Consider the following 24,002-nt stretch of genomic DNA (forward strand, 5'->3'; position numbering starts at 1 on the left):
TCTTTAGTCTTCTTTGTTTTTCACCAAAAGTATTTTACGGAGCCTGTTTGGGCATTTTAGTAGATTTTTACTGCCACCATTACGTGTCTGATCGTGCTTTTGTTGTAAGCTAAAATACATAAGCAGGGAATTTATGTATCTCCATGGGTGTATCTAAGTTAATCATATTGATGTAGTTTCAGAATGAAGCATGTTGCTTTTTCCTAAGTGAATCTGCTCTCCTGCGGTGCTTCCTTGATCACTAGAGGGGACTGATTTCTACTCCTGATAGAAAAAAATGTATTTTGTGAAATACATGGTTGTGCAAATACTTAAGCATGTGGCCCCTATTCACTTAAACTTGGGAGATTGGTTACAGTTTGGTTCTTCCTTCATTGGAGAATGCAGCATGCATTGCTCTCTCATTAGTAAATACTGTGACGTAATTTTATGCATACTTAATTGAAGTAGACTTGACTAGGTTAATTAGCAAGATCTTAGGTTGAAGATTTTAATGTGTTGTTTCCTAGGAATACCCAGTACTGTGGCTGTCCTGAGATTTGTTTATTTGCATTTCTCTTTTGCTAACTGACCAAAAAATAATATCTCCACCCCCTGTGCTCCTGCTCCAAATGTGTGCTTGGTTCCTCGTGCCTTTAGAGTTTGGTTTATTTATAGAATCCATAGAAGAAAACAATATAGAAAATCCTTTCCCTTCTGTTCCTCAAAAAAGTAAAGAGCTTTACAGAAGCTTTAGCATTGTCACATACACAGTGGATATCTCAGGTGTACTGATATATTTGCTATGACGTACCCACAGAATTGCACTTCATACGATGTGGTAAAGGGAATGTCAGTGGTGAAGCAAAATGGCCTAATTATCCCCCCCCCCCATTTTCTATGGGAATATTATTCCATGTTTTCTTCAAGTTAAGCAGAAGTTGTTGGGAGGCTGATCATGGTTTGTTCCTAGCGAAGTTTGATACATGTCGTCATTTGCATTTTTTGGCTCTATTGTAAACCTTCCCACATATTCACTCACATTATTTGCGGCTTCTTGGTCTAAAATTCCTTTTACGTATGAAAAGGGAATGGCTTTTGGTGCATAAAGCCGTGACTTGTGCTTTGTAGTGCATAATGGCAAAAGCTACAATGTTCTGCCTGGTGTGTTGCTTCCAATCCTGCTGCTTCCATATGTACGTAGATTGCTTTGCCATAGTAGGCAGCACCTTCCACCGTTTGTCGCGCAGAGCATTTGTCGAACCTTTTATCTCTCGGGCGCTGCTCTGTTTCCTGAATCCGCTTAATTCGGTGTTCTTGTTGCCTGCAGTGGACCGCATTGTGGGTCTGGATCAAGTCACTGGGATAACAGAGACCGCGTTTGGCTCCACTTACAAGACCAAGAAGGGCATGTTCCGTACTGTGGGGCAGCTATACAAGGAGTCCCTCACCAAACTGATGGCCACGCTGCGAAATACTAACCCAAATTTTGTCCGCTGCATCATTCCAAACCATGAAAAGAGGGTATGTGTTCATTTCAAACGTTAAAATATGCATCTAATTTTCCCTTCCCAGTCGCTAATACTTGTTAGGAGCGACCTACTCTCAAGTAGGACCCTGGTAGAGACACATGCCCAACTGGCATGTTCTTTCCCTCCTGGTCGATTGTTCGGGAGCTTCAAAAGCTTTCTCCAACCCGAACATCACAGCGACTAATGCCAAAAGGCATCAGCACACTTAGGGATCCACAAAGTATTCGCAGTTTGCGTAACAGAACTCAGTAGCTCAGCATTTTGGCTAATCTACGTTTATTTACATATAATACACTCAGAGCATTCTGACTTAGCTCCATCCTCTTTCTCATCAGACAACTGAGAGAGAGAACAAAGGACAATAGTCCCCCTTCACGGAACACAGTAACACAAAACATCTTGTCTCCATCACTTTCCACACTGTGGAATGAAAACATACACCGTCATGTCATAGACAACAATCCCATGACTGCAGACACGGGGAATGACTCTCCAGAAATACTATTGACATTTGATGTATTTGTTGACATGATAGGGTTTGGATTTCATGTTTTGCACAAGTATTCAGAACCCCACTTCATCCTTGTGAGTGGTTAGTTTCTTTAACTAGGTAAGGCTAAAAGCCAGAAGGATGATTACAAGGAGCTGCTAGTACTGTCCTGTAACAGAGCTTTTCCTCTGCCTTTAGGCTGGAAAGCTGGATCCGCACCTCGTTCTAGATCAGCTTCGCTGCAACGGTGTCTTGGAAGGAATAAGGATTTGTCGGCAAGGATTTCCAAACAGGATAGTGTTCCAAGAATTTAGACAGAGGTACTATAATAACTAGTTTTGGCTTTTACTCCAGAATGCATGTTCAGAGCTACATCATTTCAGGTGGTTAAACCCAGTCTTCCCCCTCAACATAACTTTCTGTCATTAGTCAAGCGTAGCACGGGGATTAAATGAAAATTGGTGCCTGTACATTTTGATCAGAGCTTAACTGGTTGTTTTCTTATTGATTGGCAGATATGAGATCCTGACTCCTAATGCAATTCCTAAGGGATTTATGGATGGGAAGCAGGCTTGTGAACGCATGGTAAGTCATTCAGTAGCAATCTAACATTGCTAAAAATCGTTATCTTCTTTGCCTTATAAATTTTGAAACAAATGGGTTTTGGATATTTGTGCAGATCAGAGCATTAGAGCTGGACCCCAACTTGTATAGAATTGGACAGAGCAAGATTTTTTTCCGAGCTGGTGTTCTGGCACACCTAGAGGAAGAAAGGGATCTGAAGATCACAGACATCATCATCTTCTTCCAGGCAGTCTGCAGGGGATACCTTGCCAGAAAGTAAGTGTTTATAGTAATCTTGGCAGACGTTTATATCTGAAGTGCAGATTTTGTGGAAATGTTCAGTTAGCTTAATCAAAAGCACTGAATTTACAGACAGATGCATGGTTATTTCACTGCTAAAAAGCTTGAGAAGCAGTCTGGTGTAATAAGTTTATTACCAGGATAAAAAAAGCATGAGTATTGCCCCCTTGCACTTGAATATGGCTTTGGAAATGCTTTGATGTAGCTGTTAAAATGCAAACATTCCCAACTGAAATGGAAAACCTTGGTTTGTGTTTAGGGCTTTTGCTAAGAAACAACAGCAGCTGAGTGCATTGAAAGTCCTGCAGAGAAATTGTGCTGCCTATTTGAAGCTGCGGCATTGGCAGTGGTGGAGAGTGTTCACAAAGGTAGGTTGTCCACAAAGGTCGGTGGTGGTGGTGGTGGTGGTGATGGTTAGGAATTTTCAGCAGAACGAAAGTGGCATGCCTCTTGTGTCATACTTTGCAGGTGAAGCCCCTGCTTCAAGTTACTCGCCAGGAGGAAGAACTTCAGGCTAAGGATGAGGAGCTTCTGAAGGTGAAGGAGAAACAGACAAAGGTAGAAGCAGAACTTGAGGAGATGGAAAGGAAACATCAACAGGTTTGTATACACAATCTGACCTATGCACAAAGTCAAACCTTATTCTAATAGCATGTATGACTTTATTATCTACCTAGGCAAAACTAACATCTTAACTTTCTGCAGTTAGATACATCTAGCTAGTTTGTGTAGAAATAGAAAGCATATTGTGTGATCAAATAAACACGCAAGGAGTTATAGCGAATACATTTTAATGACTGGCCTGGAGAAGGAATATGAAGCTACAGAGTGGATCGCTTTTGAAATTGAACTCAAATCTTTTCTGGATATATACATATAATCAGAGGCAGATTTAGGGCAGTGTAACTGGTTCCTCCACACTGGGCATGGAGCTGCAAGGGGCGTCGCAACTATGACATAGCACATGTGCGGAACAGAAGGTGAGAGGCAGAGGACACTGAATTTTGGCCTTGCACAGGGAGCCACTGAAAATTGAAAGACCAAAGTATACCCCTGTATACATACACACCCTCCCTGTATAGTTTTTCTCTACGTGTATGGCTGCTGATAGCAAAAATAGTTGGCGGCTGCTATAGTGAAAAGGAGCCTGGGCTAGATAAAAGGATATATTTGTTCCCTCTTATTAGTTTATTCCTTCTTGGTTCCATCCTTGAGAACAACTGGAGGAATAGGCACAAGATTGCAGCAAATAGCACCACTCAAAAGTCTTTCCTTCTGGTAACTGGTTGTCTGTGCATGCTTGTTCTTTCAGCGACTTTTAGGACTGGGTGAGCTATGCAAGATGCTCCCGTAACTATGAAATGGTTGTTTTTGACAATATATTGAAGGAGGATTGACAATACTTTCTTACTGAATTTGCAGCTGTTGGAAGAGAAAAATATTCTTGCAGAGCAGTTGCAAGCAGAGACAGAACTCTTCGCTGAAGCTGAAGAGATGAGAGCCCGTCTGGCTTCAAAGAAGCAAGAGTTAGAAGAAATTCTGCATGATTTAGAATCCAGGGTTGAAGAGGAGGAAGAAAGGAACCAAGCGCTACAGAATGAAAAGAAGAAAATGCAGGCGCACATACAGGTATCTCTAGATGTGCTGATGGTAGGATGATTAGAAAATATGTCTAAATTTTGGTACATTGACTTATCTTTGGTGAGACCACGTGAAAACTGGGGGCAAGTTATAATATAGCTGAGTTGAGCTTTCTGCTTTTTAAGGACTTAGAGGAGCAGCTCGATGAGGAAGAAGGTGCTCGGCAGAAGTTGCAGCTGGAGAAGGTAACAGCTGAAGCCAAAATAAAAAAGATGGAAGAAGAGATCTTACTGTTGGAGGACCAAAATTCCAAATTTCTTAAGGTGAGAGCAAATTGTGACACACTCCTTTAGAACTAGTGTATGTGGAAACAATAATGCAATGCGTTAAAAGTGACTGCTGTGGGAGCCATCTTGTGGCTCCTCAACCTTGTAATCCAGAGAGTAATTGGCATCTGTTTGTTGCTGGATTTAGGACCCTCCCTGCCCCTCCCCAATAGAGCAAACTCTTGTCATGTGTTGTGCTGCTATCATGCAGTCATGTCATAAGTCATGCAAAAAGGGTGTGCTTTGCTGTTCATTCTATGAAAGATAGCTTTGATTTAATGGTCATCTTCTAGAGTAGCATTCTGCAACCTTTCCAAGCCCAGGTCCCACCTTTAATCCCAACCTGCATTTGGGGACCCGTTTCTATTTGTATGGCAGTAGTGCTGTTCATCGTGACCTGAACAAGTATCCAGTCTGCATGAGGATAGGTTAGTCACTGGTTTCTACACTTCCTATTTCAGATGCCTCCTAGATTTCATTCTCCCATCTCAAAATCATCACGAGCATTTTGGTCAGGGGGATGACAGTACGTCTCTTCAAGTACTAAATTGCCCCTGACCCAGTATCTCCACCCACAACGGTTCTGTGGAGATGTCTGCCCCTTTTGAGAATTGTAGCTTGTTGAATTTTATGATGTCCAGAGCAACCCCACCTGCAGTACACCCTTCCTTGTCCTTGGAGTTTGTGTCCACTGCCCTCTCAGTCCACCATTCCAGCTGGCCCATCCTGGCTCAGAAACTCAGTGTAAACCCCTATACACAGCATCCTTCTCCAAATACATTTGGCACATGTGTTTACCCTAGGGAGCACTCGCCTCTCTGCACTCTTGTCCATTCTAATTCTCCCCTATTTGAACCATTAAAAACATTTTCCCCCCCATCCCTGGGGAATGATATGTCCTGAAACGTATGATTTCTGCTGTGCCCTCTACTAAATATATCTGGATGAGCCCCATGATTTAATTACTTGGAAGTAATCAAGTAACACGGCTTCTTTTCAGCTTGCCCTGCACATTTTGCTTTAAAATCTTAGGAGGATCAGTAAAATACGGAGGGGCAATTGACTTGTCCTGTCCTGTCGCATTGTTCATGCAGCCTCAAGCTGTATCTGCTGGACCCATGTCTATTGCTCTGAGCCCATATATGTACTACCTAACAGTTGCTTTCTTTTTCTCAATTAGGAAAAGAAATTAATGGAGGATAGAATTGCAGAGTGTACTTCACAGCTGGCTGAAGAAGAAGAAAAGGCAAAAAACTTAGCTAAACTCAAGAACAAGCAGGAAATGATGATCACAGATTTGGAAGGTTAGCAATTTCAAGATTTGCCATATGAAGGGACTCTCAGTAAAAGTCGAAAGTATGCTAACACTGAACGAAAAACAAGCTTATCACTGCCTTTACGTGTATCATTTTCTGGGACCAGAGGTACAATAATAGTCTTCCACAGTGTCAGTTTGGCAGCTATTAGGATTGGGCATTTGGTCGGAAAATATTTGTTTGATCAAGTATTTTTAAAGCACTAACTGTTGGAGCAATGATATTTTAATCAACTGGCTTGTTACAAAATAAAATCAGTGAATTTACAAGTTGACCTACGGTCTGCCTGCTCCCATGTACATGCACATGTACAACAAGAAGAACAACAACCCAAATACAATGAAACTCAGTATAAAATAAACAAATCAACAAAATCCCACACAAAGCATGAAACAGCCTTCAGAAACCAGCTTCAACACGTTTTGGAATGCCTAGGCAGATAAAAAGGTCTTCACCTGGCATTTAACAGAAACAGGTCTGGTGCCAGGTAGGTTTCCCTGGGGAGGGAATATACAAAGGGCCCAACCAAGAAAACAGGCAAATGTCAAACAGGGAAGGCAAACTTCGTATGGCAGAGGGACTCAGAGGAGGGCTTCTTTCTTAAAAAAAAAATATACAGTGAAAAGAGAACAAGAATTACAAACTGAATATTCCCCCCTCCTTTTCCAGAACTCAAAGGCATAGTTCAGATAAAACCATAGTTCATGCAAGCACTGAAGTGGAAAGAGGCTGAAAAGTTGCTAATATCAATATGAAAGAGAATGCAAATACATACATACCTTGTGGAATGCAGCAGGTGCAGTTTGTCCTATAGAGTTTTGTTCGTGTGCTGAATGAATGGCCAGTCTGCCATTGAAAGTCTCCCTGCTTCCCCCTCCCCACTACTCGTATGTAGTTTCTGGGTCGTATGTAGTTGTTCTATGTCACAAATGATGTCATACCATTTTTGTTCCTTTAAAGGGGAAGGGCTTCTGATGACAAACACATTTTCATCTGCTTTACATTTTTTAAAGTATTTTTTTAAAGCAGCTGTTGAACACAAGTTGGTTTTTAAAGACAAGTGTGCTAAATTGAAAGCAGGCTAGTTCTTTGGTTACCTGTTTCCCCTGCTTTTTTCTTCTATCTGCATCAGTATGTCAGCAGTATGCTCCTGACTACTGCAGGGTGAAGGGGCAAGCAGTCTTCATTCTCTGTTACTGCTGCTACATAGCTAAAGAAAAAGCTAAGCTGCAACCTACCAGTGTCATATTCCCTTTCATGAAATATTTGGCAGTATTTGGTCAAATAGGAGGTCAGTGGGCAACATTTGACCGGTCAGTGGGCCAACATGCTAATCCCAGCTGTAACAAATAAGTTAATGAATTAATCAGGGTAAATACAGATTTTCAAATATTTGGACTTGCATCTCTTGGTATCTGAGTATTTCATTATAACGAATGTCAGCACAAAGAAAACTATTTAGGTTAGCAGTTTGCTTTAAGCATTGCAAATGCAAAAAAATGTGTTCAAATCTTCCTTTGTGTTTCCTTAATAGCCATTTTGGCCGTTGGGCACATTGTCTTAATCTGACTTTTGTTTTTGTTAAGTAGATTTTCAAAAAAAAGAAAGCAGCATGTCCTTCATTACTGGAAAATATTGAATCTTATTCATAGGAATTGGGTGTCGCTGTGTTGGCCCTATGGAATGACAAAAGAGGAGAATGTCTTTGTTTTGTACCAACTTCTGCATTCCTAGATTGTTATATGTTAGTGCAAATATCTAGGCACCTGGCATCACCAAAGCAAATTTCACTCCTATGTACAGTATACTGTTACTTATAGAACTTCCTTCTTTCTCCTACTGGGAGACCAGAGCCATGCCAACAAGAACAGGATCCCTTCTCTCACTGGGGTATTCCAGTTTTCATACCCCTCCCCCCTTCCTTACTCCAAGTTGCCTTCCAGATCTCACTGACTTCTCTCTCTCTCTCTGTCTCTCTCTCTCTGCAATTTTTTTAACATCACTGTTTATGCTGCACATTAGAATACTTTCTGGAAGTTCTTAGCATTTATTTTTGCTATCTCAACTTGCTTCAAAATAGAGTTATTTTTCTTTATCCCAATGTTCTGTTTATAAAAATTCCCCCTTCTGCTCTTGGCATTCGCTGATGGATTATGTTTTGAGAAGAAATACCATGAAATATTTGCAGTGTTACATTTGCAATATCAACAGTATACGTAACCCCCTTCTTGGATTTAGATGTGCAATAATTTTTGGCTGTAAAACACATACATCATAGAATTCTGACTTTCCATACACATTTACTTATTTTTGTGTCCTAATTTGGGAATAGTTTCTGCCTACAGTGCTGTGGCCACCTGACTTGATTCTGAAAGTATTACAGTTCTGACATTTAGCTAGATAGGCTGAAATTGAATAATAAGGATTTCAACTGACATCCGCCGTATTCTTGAAGTTCATCTTGCAATTTCTTAAGCTAGTCATAGCCTTTCCTTACACTTAGTAACCTGATACTGGAAGAAAGCATAAAGGTGTCACCATATACCACTTCATTGGGAGTCCAAAATGGAAGAGAATGCATTTTTACAGTTTCCCAAAGTGTCTTCCTTATTGTTTTTCTTCTCTGAATGAACAGAAATCCTATAGTTAGCCTCCCAAGATTCTGGCTTAACTTAAGAGATGGATCTCTCCCAGTTCCTATTTCTTCCCTCTGCTTGGGAAGTAGACTTTCCATGAGATCTTTAGTTGAGGACCAGAAGCTTATCTTAACGCACTGAAGGTTTTGTTTTGCCTCTACCAACAACAGTCAACAGGCAGGAGTTGTTAATCATCTTTTAGAGACTGAGTGAGGAGATTCTATCCCCAACACAATCTCACCCAACAGGAAATTGGCACATTTCCCACCTCAGCCTCTTCTGTGACCATCAGCCATTGACTACATATTTCAGACAAGCTCCTCGGGAGAGTTACTTTTCAGTAGTACTTTAAATAACCATCAGAGGTACTAAAGAGGTTCCAAATACTTTTCAGTTTTCTACAACCAATAATTGTAGAGTACTTCTGGATACTCCAAAGATTCTTCGGTGGCTTCTAGCCAGATTTCTATAGTCAACTTCTTACCAGCAAATACTTCCTTTTATTTGATACAGATGGAAACTTGTCTGCTGTGCTTTCCAGAAGCTAGAGCTAGCTGCCTGCAAGAGTCTCTTTTATAGTCCCCAGAGAGCAAAGCGCAGAGAACCCTTTTATGCACAAGCTATGCAATGATGTTTCAGAGTAGAAACTTTCTATAAACTAAATATTCCTTAATGAAATGCATAATGCATCAGACTCAAAATGCATCAGGCTGTCATTTAAGATCCTTCTATTCCCTTTGAAGTTATTGCCTCAGCCAAGTGCTCTTTTTCTTGTCTGCACAAATGCAGGTGCACACATAGGCTTAACTACCTTAGAAGTTAAAGGTAAAGGTACCCCTGCCCGTACGGGCCAGTCGTGACCCACTCTGGGGTTGGGCGCCCATCTCGCTTAAGAGGCCGGGGGCCAGCGCTGTCCGGAGACACTTCCGGGTCACGTGGCCAGCGTGACGAAGCTGCTCTGGTGAGCCAGCACCAGCGCAGCACACGGAAACGCCGTTTACCTTCCCGCTATAAAGCGGTACCTATTTATCTACTTGCACTTAAGAGTGCTTTCGAACTGCTAGGTGGGCAGGAGCTGGGACCGAACGAGGGGAGCTCACCCCACCGCGGGGATTCGAACCGCCGACGATACGATCGGCAAGTCCTAGGCGCTGAGGTTTTACCCACAGCGCCACCCGCGTCCCTTACCTTAGAAGTTACTGTGGAATAAATTGATGTTTTTCTGGAGCTTTTGGACAAGAGGGTTCTAATCATGGTCTCCCAGGGCTGGTCAAGTTCTGTTTCTTAGCTAGTGAACCTCTGCTCTTGTCAGAGAACAATCAGGCTTCCTTCCTAAACACCTTGATTTGTACTGTCACCAAGTTGTGATTTTGGTAATAGTTTGAGGACTTTGTGGGGAGAAGTTCCTTTCCTTAAGAAGTCTGCCTCCCAGGTTCTAGAGATAGGCAGCCCAGGATATCTTGGTCCCTGGCACAGAAAAGTCAAATGGCAGTCCCATCATTGTGATAAAAACATCAATAGTCATTATTACATAAGTGACATACAGAGTTGTTCTAGTCCCAATTTTGTTGCCTTGGAAGATAGCAGAAATTAATCAGATAAGAAATGAAACATCACTGTTACTCTCTAGGGTTCATTTATGTTCTTAACAACACTGATTTTAAACCCAGACTGCATCGTTCTTCATGTTGGAAGTGTTCAAACAGAATGCTATTTGAAACATGATAATTTCCAGGAGCTCTGTCCTATGGTAGTGATCTGTAAGTTAGATGCTCTAAATGTGTACACTGAATTCTGGCATTTTCACTTGGGATTGATGCAACTCTATGCCCCTAGATCTTGAATTAGCCATTTGGTTACCTTCATTTTTAGCAAGTTCATCCTTGGCATGCTCTCACAAGATAGCGTTTAGTAGACAAAAATTCCCCACTTACCATGATTGTTTCTCCTAAAGAGCGCTTGAAAAAAGAAGAAAAGACTCGTCAAGAACTGGAAAAAGCTAAAAGGAAACTTGATGGAGAAACAACTGATCTACAGGACCAAATTGCAGAGTTGCAAGCCCAGATTGAGGAGCTAAAAATCCAGCTTGCCAAGAAAGAAGAGGAGCTGCAGGCTGCTCTTGCCAGGTAGAATATGCAAAGATAGTGCCAGGTTATTTGGTATTGTAGGGTGCTATTAAGCTATTACTGCATATTTCTGCTTTGTTGGCACTGGGGTGCTGTGTAAATTGCACACTCCACAGCCCATCCCAGTAGTGGTGTAGTGGTTAAGAGCAGTAGACTCGTAATCTGGTGAACCGGGTTCTTGCCTCTGCTCCCCCACATGCAGCTGCTGGGTGACCTTGGGCCAGTCACACTTCTCTGAAGTCTCTCAGCCCCACTCACCTCACAGAGTGTTTGTTGTGGGGGAGGAAGGGAAGGAGAATATTAGCCACTTTGAGACTCCTTCGGATAGTGATAAGGCGGGATATCAAATCCAAACTCTTCTTCTATCACGTGTTTTTTTCTGAGCATCACCAATTTCCTTTCATGACAAGGAAAAAATAAAATAAAAATCAGGAGCAGCAGTGGGCCTCTGCAGGTGTCAAGGGGTGTGTGTTGTCTGGTGGTATCATGGCATCTGCAAGGACTCAAAATCTAGTCACTTTTGTTATCAATGCCATTTGATTTCCACCTCTTATTAGATCTCGTCTGCGACTAGGTAGACAGAATCCAGTACACTGCCAAATTGCTCTTCACTGATAAGTTTTCTTGTGGAAGTCTAGAACTCTTACTTGCACTCCCAACATTATTTTTTTAATTTATACCCCGCCCATCTGGCTGGGTATAATAGGCTTTTTGCAAAGCCTGGACCCCGAGCTTCATTCTTATTCTAGAAATTGTGTTGTGTTTCCAGAGGGGATGAGGAAGCTGTGCAGAAGAACAACGCGCTGAAATTAATACGAGAACTTCAAGCTCAAATTGCAGAACTGCAGGAGGACCTTGAATCAGAAAAGGCTTCACGAAACAAGGCCGAAAAGCAGAAGAGAGATCTAAGTGAGGAGCTGGAGGCACTGAAGACTGAGCTGGAAGATACCTTGGATACCACAGCAGCTCAGCAAGAGCTCAGGTTAGTAGAAGACTAGATACATAACAAGGAATGTGTTCATAATGCTTTGATTCCTCATAAAGAACAATCCCTATTCTGGTTAATCTGAATTCCTGGCTACAACTCTCTGGGAGATGTAATGATTTTGTTGAATCAAAGCAACAGTAATGACTTACATCTGTGTAAAAACTCTCACACAGGAAGAGTTTCCAAAAGTAACGCAGCACTCCTTATATTGTAATAAACTTAGGACTGCCTCATGTCTTCTGACACAGATTAATCTCCAGTTAGGTGTTTTTTGTAACATTTAAGTGGTGGTGGCTCTCCCTTCCCACAGAAATCTGCCTTTGGGGAATAACAACTAAAACTAAAACTTGGTTATTCTACCCAAACTGGATTCTTCTTACCACTACTTCTGGGCAATGCTGGTAGATTGCTTGTTTCTGAAAACTATCTTAAATTTGCATAGAGGCAAAAATCGTTGGAAAATAAACACTGTGGTAGAAGCTGCTCAGACCTTCAGATCTTGACTTGCTGGGTATTCCTTAGGACAAAGCGTGAGCAGGAAGTTGCTGAACTGAAGAAAGCTCTTGAGGAAGAAACAAAGAATCACGAAGCCCAAATTCAGGATATTAGGCAGAGGCATGCAACAGCCTTGGAAGAGCTCTCGGAACAGCTTGAACAGGCCAAACGAGTGAGTGGAAGATGCACGGGAGACTGCCTCAGAGCCCTTTGTATATACTCTGTTGGGTTCAGTTGAAGGAGGGCAGGATATTCATATATTAAATAATACATTCAAACAGATGTTAATACTCTTCTTTCATAATATAACTGCACAGTGGATATGGCTGCCATTTGTCTAGTTAAGTCAGTTGATCTTGCATTTTTTTAACCAACCTATCAGCAGTTTTGAACAGAACAGCAGATAAACGTCCAATAGATTAAGGATGAAAATGCAGTAGTCTTTGCTACCTATCTCAGAAATGCAAGATCAGTTGACTTTGCTCATATGGGTGTTGCTCACAGATATGCACCTAAAAATTATAAAGTGTTAAGATTTGGGTCCTCTTGCGTCCCTTGTGGAATTGTGATCTACAGTGGCAGCTCCTGCTCCACCCTAGGTATATATTTCTGGCAAATGAGGCCTCACTTTTATGATTTAATTGCTCACATAACCATTGTTGCAACCACTGTTATGACTGTAGCCGGTAGCATACGTGTCCGTGTCAAATTCATGCATTTGTAGACACTTCCACAGTAAAGTGTTACAGTTGTGTTGCAATGCAATATCTAAAGCTGTTCGGTTTCATATTGAACTTGAAGCAGCTAAGAATTCAAATCAGATGGCCAACTTGTGGTTCCTCAAATGAAGAAGCCAGTGAATTTTAGTCTGAATCTAGAAAAAAAGATTTTTGCTGCAGGTGAAGCCTAGCTTTTATATTGCAGGTGAAGTGTGATGACCTTTCTTTTGCTTCTAGTTCAAATCAAATCTTGAAAAGAACAAGCAGTGCTTGGAAACAGATAACAAGGAGCTGGCCTGCGAGGTGAAGGTGTTGCAGCAGGTTAGATCTGAATCGGAGCACAAGAGGAAGAAGCTGGATGGGCAGGTACAGGAATTGCTGGCCAAGGTTGCAGAAGGAGAGAGGCTGAGGACAGAACTTACAGAAAAATCAAGCAAACTGCAGGTAAAGATTTGGATGGGCGATTCTTTAGCTTTTTCTCACGAACTCTTGGTCAGACTACACAGTTTAGTGAACATCCTTCTAAAATGCTCCTGCTTGATACAGATGTAGTATTTTGAAAAATTGGTGTGGCATTAATGTCAGATAATAGGATGGGAGCTGCTGCTGGTAATACTTTGTGTTGCACTAGTTATCCTTTGGTGAGCAAATGCAAAGATTCTGCTTTGCATTGATATGGTTCTTGGAAGTTGAAATAGTTTTAAGCACCTGAAAAATGCAACGTTACTGTTCCTCTTGTGACAAGGAGACTGTTTATAGAGCTCTTGTACCATTTCCCCTGTCTTGAAGTCCCCATTTTCCCCCATGCAAGCCACATCCTGCTCAGAGAAACATTTTGAATTTTGCGAAAGTTACTTAAAACGGCAGAGTGAAAATTATTCCTCATTCTGCTCACCACAGATTCAGTAGAGTTAAAACTAAAAAATCAGTTTCTTAGGGAGGCTGTTGAAACGTTTTGTGAAAGTTTTCAATAAAAGTATTCAAAAGTTCATAAGAAATGTAGGCCTTGGGTCAGGACTATGCTCCAGGGCCTTGCATCCTTTAGTATATAACAAACATAATGAGCAGTAAAAATGTCAGAGAGATGGTTCACGGGTGTAGAATACTTTGGGGAAAATCTGTACCAATCAGAAACTGCTGCAGTAGGCAGAGGAGAATAGTTTTAAAATTCTCTTACAGTTTATCATAACACTTTAGGACTTATCATGAAATATATTGGAAGTGTTAAAGGACGGTATTTTATTTTATTTATTTTGCAGTCTAAGCTGCTTCAAGAAAATTCTAGTGTAAAAATGTGCACAGGGTCAAACTTCTAAGTAAATTTCAAGCCTTTCAACTGCCACTTTATTTTGAAGCTGTAAAAAAACTTCACTCATGTAATACACAACTGCCCAGTCATGCAAAGAGAACTGAAATACTGTTTTCCAGCCAATTCCAGTTTACCATACTAGATTAGATTAGATTAGATTAGATCGGGTCAGGTCAGAGAACTAGAACCCTATAGGAGTTCTGTTAGCTCTGTTTGACGTAGGGCAGCAGTGATAATCTTAACAGAACCTGAAGCAAGCATGCCTAAAAGGTGGATTATTCAACTGCATTACTCTAAAGTAGCTGCAAAACAAATGTCTTGCAAATGGGTCCACTTGCGCTACTTTTGGAATCAAAAGAATGCAGTTGCTGTTGTCAATGTCATGGAGGAAACAAATAGTAAGATTCTCCTTAGTTCCATTGAAGTTTTTCAAATCTGCTGCATGTTCTAAAGTGAAGTCTCATGTAAATAGTCACAGACAGCAATGAGACATCAGAACATAGATATTTCAAATATTGCCTTAGATGAATACTGTTATGAATATCCTATACTGAGGATGTCGCTTTGGAAAAACACATTTTCTCACAAGCAAGATGTGAGTACATTACCTCTAGATTCCTTTGCTTTGCAGAATGAGCTGGAGAGCGTCTCAAGTCTCCTGGAAGAAGCAGAGAAAAAAGGCATTAAATTTGCCAAAGATGCTGCCAGTTTGGAGTCTCAGCTACAAGATACACAGGTATGTCTAAAATTCTAGAATGCACGTCAGCAAAAACCTATATATAAGCCAAGCAAAAATTAAAATGGAAGTACAAGGGGCTGGTTGTAGTTGTGCTCTCCTGCTCATCTAAGAAATTTTGATCCAGTGGACACCTCAGCTAACCAAAGAGGAGGGAAGACTTTTTTTCCAGCTGCTCACCTGCCGAAATTTGCTCCGACATACTGGAGTCCTCTAGAACAATGTGGATAAAAGCTGCAGTGGGAATTGGTGAAAATTGCCTCCTCCTCTTTCATTAGTGGGGACCTCCACTAGATCAAAGGCCTCCTGTTCATGGAAGGGCACAAGTGAATGCTGCCCTGAGTATAAATCAGTCATTATACATAAAATCAGAAGAAGAGAAGCAAATTAATTCCAGCTATGAAGGCCCTGCAAAAAAGAAAGGTGTTCACTGCAAGCTGGAATGCTAATAAGAGGGAAGCCAAGCTGGGCGTCCATGCAGCTGTTAGAACGGCGTCTGCTGTAGTGCAGATAATACAACTCCTGTAAGCTTACATGCCTGTTTCTGGAAGAGCTAAGGCCCAAGCATTTCTAAGCAACAGTGTACAGGTGACCCAAAGTGTTTTCAGATCTAGAACATGGAGCAGCACCCTTTGATGTTCTTGGTTCATTCCTTATCTGCACAGTGGAAATAAAGGTATTCTGTCTCAAGAGTTGTGCTGAAGATGAACAAGACAAGGTTTTTAATTGCATGCTCACATTTAAAATAATGGATTCCCTTGCAAAGATTTGTTCAAACCTTTAACACAACTTTGGACATTTTATGGCACAGGATCCCTATGTCCTTTTGATGCTTACACTTGCTTCTGAGAAGCATGATGGGTAACGCTGCAGTGATAGCATCGCCCAGTTTCCACTGTAATGCATGACCAGCTCTGGCAATTCTGAAGTGCCCTTTTCCTGTTGTGCAATTAATGTCATTTTCCTAATGGCAGCAGTCTCATCCCATTCCCTGACAATAAGATGCTGGGATATTTCTTCATTTTAACGGAGGGCTCTTTTTGGCTGGGACCAGTTAACTGCTTTTAGATCTGTAATGATGCATCTCATTACCAAATTGTATAACAATGAGTTAATGCTTTCAGATCACCCCAGCATAAACTTGACATCCTTACCCAGCCCCGTACCATCTCACAGCAAGTAAATATCCCCATTCCATACTGAACACCACCACGTCAGGCTAAGTTCAGATTCTCTCAGGACAAGTGATAAACATGAGTGCGTTTTTCATTCCCACAACAGGAGCTGTTGCAAGAGGAGACTCGCCAGAAACTGAACTTGAGTAGCAGGATTCGACAGTTGGAGGAAGAGAAGAACAATCTGCAGGAGCAGCAGGAGGAAGAGGAGGAAGCCAGGAAGAATTTGGAGAAACAGGTGTTGACTCTGCAGTCTCAGGTGAGAAGCCATGGAATACACGGGCAGTTGCGGAGCTCTGTGTTTTTATTCCAGCCAGGTTTGTCTTAGACTAGTTTAAACTGAATTGGCTTTTCCTGACTCTTCATTACTGTATCTCCAGTACCGGAGCAGGGAAACGTCAGGAGCTGTGAACTTTTGGCAAGGTGCACCGCTCCTGATTTCTTGCAAAGCATTTCAAGGTTACACCAGTCTATTTACCTGTTAGCTTGGATAGTGGATGCAACTGCTTTCGGGGGGGGGGTAGTATTCCCACCAATTCAATACAATAAATTCAGTAAAAGTGGATCTAGTTCACACTGCAGTAAAAACAAATGTACAGGTAGTCTGTACTACTGAGGGTGCCAACTGACCTGAATGAAGAAATGTTTCTCCATTCAATCTGGTTCTAGCCTAGGCATCTGCTGTCCTTGTGTGTAAGCCCTCACCTGCACACAGCTTTGCAGTGAGAACCCTGCCATCTCAATGGAAAACAAGCCAACTTCCACCTGCACAACGTATGTATGTCTCTTTGCCAAACACAGAAAGGTCATAACGACGTTATTTTCTGTTGCTCATTAAACTCAGCTCGCCGATGCCAAAAAGAAGGTTGATGATGACTTGGGGACTATTGAAGGATTGGAGGAGAACAAGAAGAAACTACTGAAGGACATGGAACTTCTGAGCCAGCGTCTTGAAGAAAAGGCAATGGCGTATGATAAGTTGGAGAAGACCAAGAACCGTCTTCAGCAGGAGCTTGATGACTTAATAGTGGACCTTGATCATCAGCGCCAAATTGTTTCCAACTTGGAGAAAAAGCAGAAGAAGTTTGATCAGGTATGCCACTATATAAATCCTCTTGCTTTCTTCTTGATGATACAGGTAGCAGTTAGCTATTATTTGCCCAGTAGATAATCTTGTTACATAGGCATTTTCATGGTCTACCTGTGAGTTGGTGGAATATCTAAACTGGTTTTCAGCTGGCTACTTAACTTGGGGGTTGCAGGAATCCTAATGCATTCTTGAGAAACAGGATCAATATTGAGGAATTGGGGAGAGGAGAAGAAATGCACCCTCATCTCTTACATCCACTGTGGTTGCCCCAGAGCTTCTCAAGGTTGAGATGCAAAGTATCAAACTACCTTGGTAATTTGGAAGCTAAGAGCTTGAAATCTATATTTATGTCCGACTTCTTCCAACTTTGCATATGTTGCGATGCTCAGATGCTGGCAGAAGAGAAGAACATATCTGCTCGCTATGCAGAGGAAAGGGATCGTGCAGAGGCCGAGGCAAGAGAAAAGGAAACCAAAGCCCTCTCTCTAGCACGAGCCCTGGAGGAAGCTTTGGAGGCCCGTGAAGAATATGAGAGGCAGAACAAGCAACTCCGGACAGAGATGGAAGACTTGATGAGTTCCAAAGATGATGTGGGCAAAAATGTGAGTGGTGTACTGTTTGCATGACTGAGAATGATGTAGTACAGTTTGAACAAGTGCTTCAATGGTTGTATTTCAAATTGAACTTTGGGCAGTTGGAGCACATTCATTCTAATGTTCTGAGAAGACTTCTGGAATTCTGTATGCTTCAACAGCTGCGTGCACTGGAAGGTTCTCAAAACACAAATGCTCATAGTCCTAGGGTTAAAGTTGCCTGTCTCTGTGCATTTTTGTCATTGTTGTAACTTCAGCTTTTACACTCTTCTGAACATAAGAGCTCTATGTTCTCTACTATGGTAGTGTCTTCCATCCCTGTGCTCTCAAAAGGCAGAAGCAAATGTGGTATGAGCACTTGTGTATGTGTTCTAGGTCGGTGGTTCCCAATATTTTTGGTAGGGCAAACCACAAGCCCAAATCTACTTGGTCTGATGACCCAACAGTATATTGTCGTGTGAATTTTGGACCTCAGCTCTTGGGGGGGCATCATTGGCATGCATCTTATCTGCAAGTTTGGTGATTTTATACCTATTACTTGAGGCATCCAAGCAAAAATCTTACTTAATGCCCCTATTAATGTAGGATTTGTTGAAATAATTATACTACTTAAGAAGCTATTCACAGGTTGTAGTTTTTTTAAAAAAATGGGAATGTAAGAACACTAATCATTTGATTGCGGCTGCAGGTTCATGAATTGGAAAAATCCAAGCGCACCTTGGAGCAACAAGTGGAGGAGATGCGGACACAATTGGAAGAGCTGGAGGATGAGTTGCAAGCCACAGAAGATGCCAAATTGCGCCTGGAAGTGAACATGCAAGCCATGAAAGCACAGTTTGAGCGGGATCTCCAGGCTAGAGATGAGCAGAATGAGGAGAAGAAGAGGCTCTTAGTAAAACAGGTAAAGCTTTTAACATACGGAAGTAACCATACTGGTGGTTATACGTTCTGTTGAGCAAGTGTCCCTCAAACTAAAGCGGTAGGTGGTTGGATTTTATTAAGCTTTGAAGCTGGAATGTTAGTCACCTGAAGCACAAGTCCTTCCAACCCCAAGAGCCAAACAAAATCTGTCTTCATTCATGACCACTCTGGCAATTTCCATGCATGCTTGATTATTCCTTTGAAAGGGCAGTGGCTGAAGCATTCTCAAAATGCCAGATTTCGTTTCATTTAGGCTATTTTCCACCCAGGTTTTGTAGGGTGCATAAAGCTGAAAATCTCTGGTAAATAAAGCAAAAAATCTTAATTTGTATTAAGTCCATAGCGATTTATCATAATCTTGCATACATGTGTAATGCCTATGGATTCAGTATTCACTGAACCAGTGTTACAAAAATGCCAGGTGGGGGGGAAGCATTTTGCTGGCTCTACATGACGGAGGGCAGGTAGAGTGAACCTGGATCATGGAATTTACAGCTTCCTTTCTGCTGTTGTAATTAATGTACAGAGTGCTGAGCACTATGAATATAGAAACAGTCAAGGAGGAGCTGTTGATTTATCAACTGTAAAGGAGGACTGTAAGCTGCTGGCTTAGGAGTTTTGCTTAGTGCAGATGTCCTTCAACAGATCTCTTTCAATTCTAGTATGGGTGCTGCTGACTGGAGGTAGAAATAGGTGTTGAGGTAGAAATAGGTGTTGCTTTCTACTGTATGCAAGCTGCTGTGAAGTCTGTTAAGAAAATGTCTTTCAAGTTCTGATTCAGGAAATGATGCCATATTCTTTGCCTCTTTCTTTTTTAATTTGGTTTTGCGGTAAAACACATTAAGTTGTTTATGAGCTCTTCAGTAGGTTTTTTAAGGGTTTGGGGTTTTTTTGCATAGTTGATCATAAATTACTTTCCATTTTGCTTTGAAGAATTAATGAGACTACACAAAGCTTTTATTGTCTCCATTTTGGGAACCGGTGTACCATGAACAAGTGTGCCCCTTTGGCCTTACTATGAGGTTAACAATTATGGTTGGCTTCAATAACCTGTAATATTAAGCTTTTGCACAGGAGCTATGGATCAAAGGAGATAGAAGCTCTCGGTGAAAAACTGCTCATAAAATCACTGGACAAGTGAAAAGATAGCTGATTGTAGCCCATGTAGCTCTTCTGCATTTTTGTCTGCTTAGATGCCCTCTGCTTGGCTTGTCTCCTGAACAGCTAATGTGGATTATCAGAGGGTTTCTTTACGGCATCCTCATAAGGGCATGTGGATCCTATAGTCTGTGTTTTTATTTAAATACTGCACAAATGTTTTCCCCAGACTTCATCCTTCCTTATAGGCAGCTCCAAACTGCGGGACTTTTTTTGAATTCTTCTCTTTTGCCTTCCTGTTTTGCTTGTTACTGATTTGCCCTGTAGGTCCGAGAGCTGGAAGCAGAACTGGAAGATGAGAGGAAGCAGCGTGCTTTGGCTGTGGCATCCAAGAAGAAAATGGAGGCAGATCTGAAAGACCTAGAAGCTCAGATAGAGGCTTCAAACAAAGCCCGCGACGAAGCAATCAAACAGTTGCGCAAGTTGCAGGTGTGCACAGCTATTCCTGAAATAATTTAATCAAACCTTGGCCCCCAACGTACTTATCAGCTTCTCCTTACTGTAACAGAGAAAAAGACCTGGATAACCTGAATATAATTGATCAACATTAATAGAAACAGGATCTAATCAAAACTGGATACTCTAGATGTGTAAATTCTGGCCATGTGATTGGTTGGCCAAGTTCTCAGAATAAATATCTTGTCTTGGTCTTAAGATGCCTTTTAAATTTCAGGCTCAGATGAAAGATTATCAGCGTGAACTAGAAGAGGCCCGGGCATCTAGAGACGAAATCTTTGCTCAGTCGAAGGAGAATGAGAAAAAGCTCAAAAGCCTTGAAGCAGAAATTCTTCAACTGCAAGAGGTATGGCACGGAAAGCTGCCTGAGATATACCCGTGGCTTAAGGTGGAGATAGGAATGTTTTGACTCTTAACATTCTGCAAGTTGAGTGTGTATATTTTACAGATGCTTTGCAGTTGAGTGTGTGTGGTTTTGGCACAACTTTTAAAGCGCACACACTAAAATGGTTCATCTGTTTGAAATAGTTGATTTGAATACTTTTCAAGGATCTGGTAGAGTCAAGCTTCAGTATCAAACTCTCTTGGGTTAGGGTAATGCTATAAACAAAGTCCAATTTGAACAGAGTCCAAATACAAAAAGAAGAAAATGGGAGAAAACAGTGAGTGTGTGCTGAACAGTTGACCAGCTAAAACTAGGTGGGACTGTGAATCACCAAACATTGTGGCTCTTTTAGTTGCCCCAAGATTCATGAAGACTTTTTGGCTGTCACATGGAGGGGAGAAGCATAGATAATGTTTTTGAGGAGCTTGTGCTCCTCTGATTGAAATGGCTGTCAATATCTAGACCCCTTTGCATGTTGGCAGGGGTGCCTTACTTTTTGAGAACCAGGAGATTGAGGTCAAAAGAATCCAGTTTAAAAAAGAGATTACTCAGCTATTTCTGGTAGACTTGAGTAGCTCAAAAGTGCATTTGATGTATACTAGAAAATGCCAGGTAATATGTGAGCTGGGGAACTTCACAACATGGTTAAACTAGGCTAGAAGCAAAGCATATTAATTTCTTAAAAGCAAAAGGCTGCTTGTGCAGGCCTGTTTGATAGTGATATTGGGCACAACATGGTAGCTTTCGCTCCCTTCCCACCGTATGTTTGAAAATGGTTTTGCCTGCTGAAACTAGTGAGATTCCCATGAATATATATTTTCAGGACCTTGCTGCCTCCGAGAGAGCCAGACGCCATGCAGAGCAAGAGAGAGATGAGCTGGCTGATGAAATTGCCAACAGTGCCTCTGGAAAGTAAGTAACTCCGGGTAGACTTCTCCACCTATGGCAGCCATTATGTGGCAGAAGCGTTCTGTGTCTGCACCAGTTGCTGCGCAAACCTCAATACATGTGACAACAGCCTAATATCTTAGCTGAGTTTTTAGTGATCCTCTGTTGTCCCCCTGTGTAGATCTGCCTTGCTTGACGAGAAGCGCCGCTTAGAAGCCCGAATTGCACAGCTGGAGGAAGAACTAGAGGAAGAGCAGAGCAACATGGAGCTCCTCAATGATCGTTTCCGCAAAACCACTCTGCAGGTAACCCCTTTTGTCTTAGCTGGATGTTTTCTACTTGTCCCTAAAGGGGTGAGAGTGTTTAAACAACTGCTTGCCTTTCTTAAAGGTTGACACCCTGAACTCTGAGCTGGCCGGAGAGCGGAGTGCCGCCCAGAAGAGTGAGAATGCACGCCAGCAGCTGGAGCGGCACAACAAAGAGTTGAAAGCTAAGCTCCAGGAGCTGGAGGGTTCAGTGAAGTCCAAGTTCAAGGCAACCATTTCAGCGCTGGAAGCAAAGATTGGGCAGCTCGAAGAACAGTTGGAGCAAGAGGCAAAGTAAGCACGGCACACTCTGAAAATAGTGTTTCCAGGAGGCTGAATCGTGATTTGATTTTGAAAAAGCGCAGTTTATTCTGAAACACCTTTTTTGGTAGCTATTAATGAAACAAGATAGTCATCCAGCCAGAAGCTTGCAAGCCCAAGGAATAATAATCATCCAGTGCAGGCATTTGTGCGATCTTAATCAAGTTTATTTCTGATGGTGTGATTTATTGCTTTGATGTTAGCACTGCTTGATGCATGAATTGTTTTGGGACTACAATTCCCATCCCTGCCCACTGGTCCTGTTAGCTAGGGATGATGGGAGTTCAACGTTTGGCCACCACTGCTCTAGATGGTTATGGGAACCCACTTCATCATCACCACCATTATTTTTTCTATTATTATTTCATTTATGACTCTCTTCTCATGTAACACCTCAAAGCGATTTCTAATAACATATATAAGACAGTACATAAATAAAAACAGTTAAAACAATTGCATATATAATACAGTTTTAAAGACAACTGTAAATATAAAAACAGCAGCACATACATAAACTCGGTTCAAATCCAAAACAAATACCAGCTGGGATACAGATTTTTAGAAGGTTTGTTGAAAGTGGAATGACGTTAGCAGGTGCTGAAAAGGCAACAGTGATGGCACCTGATTGATATGCAATGGAAGGGAGTTCCAAATGGTAGCTGTTTCCACACTAAAGGCCTCATTCTGACATCATATGGAACGGACCTCCTAAGTGAATGATAATTGCAGGTTGCCCACTTGTGCTGGATGCAGTGATCAGTTGGGTATATAGGGAATGAGGCAAACTATCAAGTATCCTGGTTCCAGGTTCTGTAGGGCTTCATACACTAATACCAGCACTTGAACCTAGCCTGGTAGCTAATTATTCTCACTAGTGCTTTATTTTTCTGCTGTGGGTTCATGGAACCTTCACCTGTGGTTGGTATACATTTGGGCTCTGTTGCACTAATGACTAGTCTGTTAACTTTTTGACGTCAAGTTGAGTGATCCCGCTCTGTTGACTTACCTTAGGGAAAGGGCAGCAGCCAACAAGCTAGTACGTCGGACAGAGAAGAAGCTGAAGGAGGTGTTCATGCAGGTTGAGGATGAGCGCCGACATGCAGATCAGTACAAAGAACAGGTGAGGAACTACCTGTGCCACTTAGAATCTCTGCTGTGCCTAGCTGACTATAGAAAATTTTCCCTGCTAATGCACATCGGGAAGCATGGCAGGTTGTTTACAACGGCCTGTATTGTGGACGGGGAAAGAACCTCAGAACTGGAGGCTGAGAGCACTCCCTGGTGACTTCCCTTCCTTGGCCACAACCTCTTTCTCCAGGCCAACCCCCCTCACTGGTCCTTCATCGCACTCTCCGTGAGTGTTTTTGCATGGCTGAAATGTGTCTTTGAACTCTGATAATGCCTCCTGCTTGTCTGGATGAAGGAAAGAAAGAGGTGTGTGAGAGTGGGTACAGAAAATGTAGCCTAGTTGAAATTCGAATTCAGCGCCCCACCCACTTTTGCTGCTGTTCCCCACCCACCACTCGAATGTACGCCCAGAAGGGAATGTTCCCCTTGGGCTGAAAAGGTTCTTCACCCTTGGCCAATAACCTCCATGAAGTTCTTTAAGTGAG

The 24,002-nt window shown here is 41.9% G+C and overlaps 1 protein-coding gene across 4 annotated transcripts in view; it reads left to right on the forward strand.

The window, feature by feature from the left end:
- The window catches only part of MYH10 (myosin heavy chain 10), a 74,792-nt gene that overhangs the window by 47,931 nt on the left and 2,859 nt on the right, over positions 1-24,002 (forward strand). For all 4 annotated transcript variants that reach the window (XM_053376190.1, XM_053376189.1, XM_053376191.1 and 1 more), the window contains 24 exons: positions 1,310-1,503; positions 2,200-2,321; positions 2,517-2,586; positions 2,681-2,841; positions 3,125-3,233; positions 3,334-3,465; positions 4,288-4,494; positions 4,632-4,769; positions 5,953-6,076; positions 10,679-10,850; positions 11,620-11,832; positions 12,361-12,505; positions 13,290-13,496; positions 14,993-15,097; positions 16,379-16,531; positions 17,117-17,365; positions 17,752-17,964; positions 18,644-18,856; positions 20,302-20,463; positions 20,708-20,836; positions 21,699-21,787; positions 21,945-22,068; positions 22,154-22,362; positions 23,401-23,509. In XM_053376190.1, coding sequence (XP_053232165.1) covers positions 1,310-1,503; positions 2,200-2,321; positions 2,517-2,586; positions 2,681-2,841; positions 3,125-3,233; positions 3,334-3,465; positions 4,288-4,494; positions 4,632-4,769; positions 5,953-6,076; positions 10,679-10,850; positions 11,620-11,832; positions 12,361-12,505; positions 13,290-13,496; positions 14,993-15,097; positions 16,379-16,531; positions 17,117-17,365; positions 17,752-17,964; positions 18,644-18,856; positions 20,302-20,463; positions 20,708-20,836; positions 21,699-21,787; positions 21,945-22,068; positions 22,154-22,362; positions 23,401-23,509 — 3,749 coding nt within the window. The remainder of the gene's footprint in view (positions 1-1,309; positions 1,504-2,199; positions 2,322-2,516; positions 2,587-2,680; positions 2,842-3,124; positions 3,234-3,333; positions 3,466-4,287; positions 4,495-4,631; positions 4,770-5,952; positions 6,077-10,678; positions 10,851-11,619; positions 11,833-12,360; positions 12,506-13,289; positions 13,497-14,992; positions 15,098-16,378; positions 16,532-17,116; positions 17,366-17,751; positions 17,965-18,643; positions 18,857-20,301; positions 20,464-20,707; positions 20,837-21,698; positions 21,788-21,944; positions 22,069-22,153; positions 22,363-23,400; positions 23,510-24,002) is intronic.

Source organism: Podarcis raffonei, chromosome 2 (genome assembly GCF_027172205.1).
Source record: "Podarcis raffonei isolate rPodRaf1 chromosome 2, rPodRaf1.pri, whole genome shotgun sequence".
Classification (NCBI taxonomy): domain Eukaryota; kingdom Metazoa; phylum Chordata; class Lepidosauria; order Squamata; family Lacertidae; genus Podarcis; species Podarcis raffonei.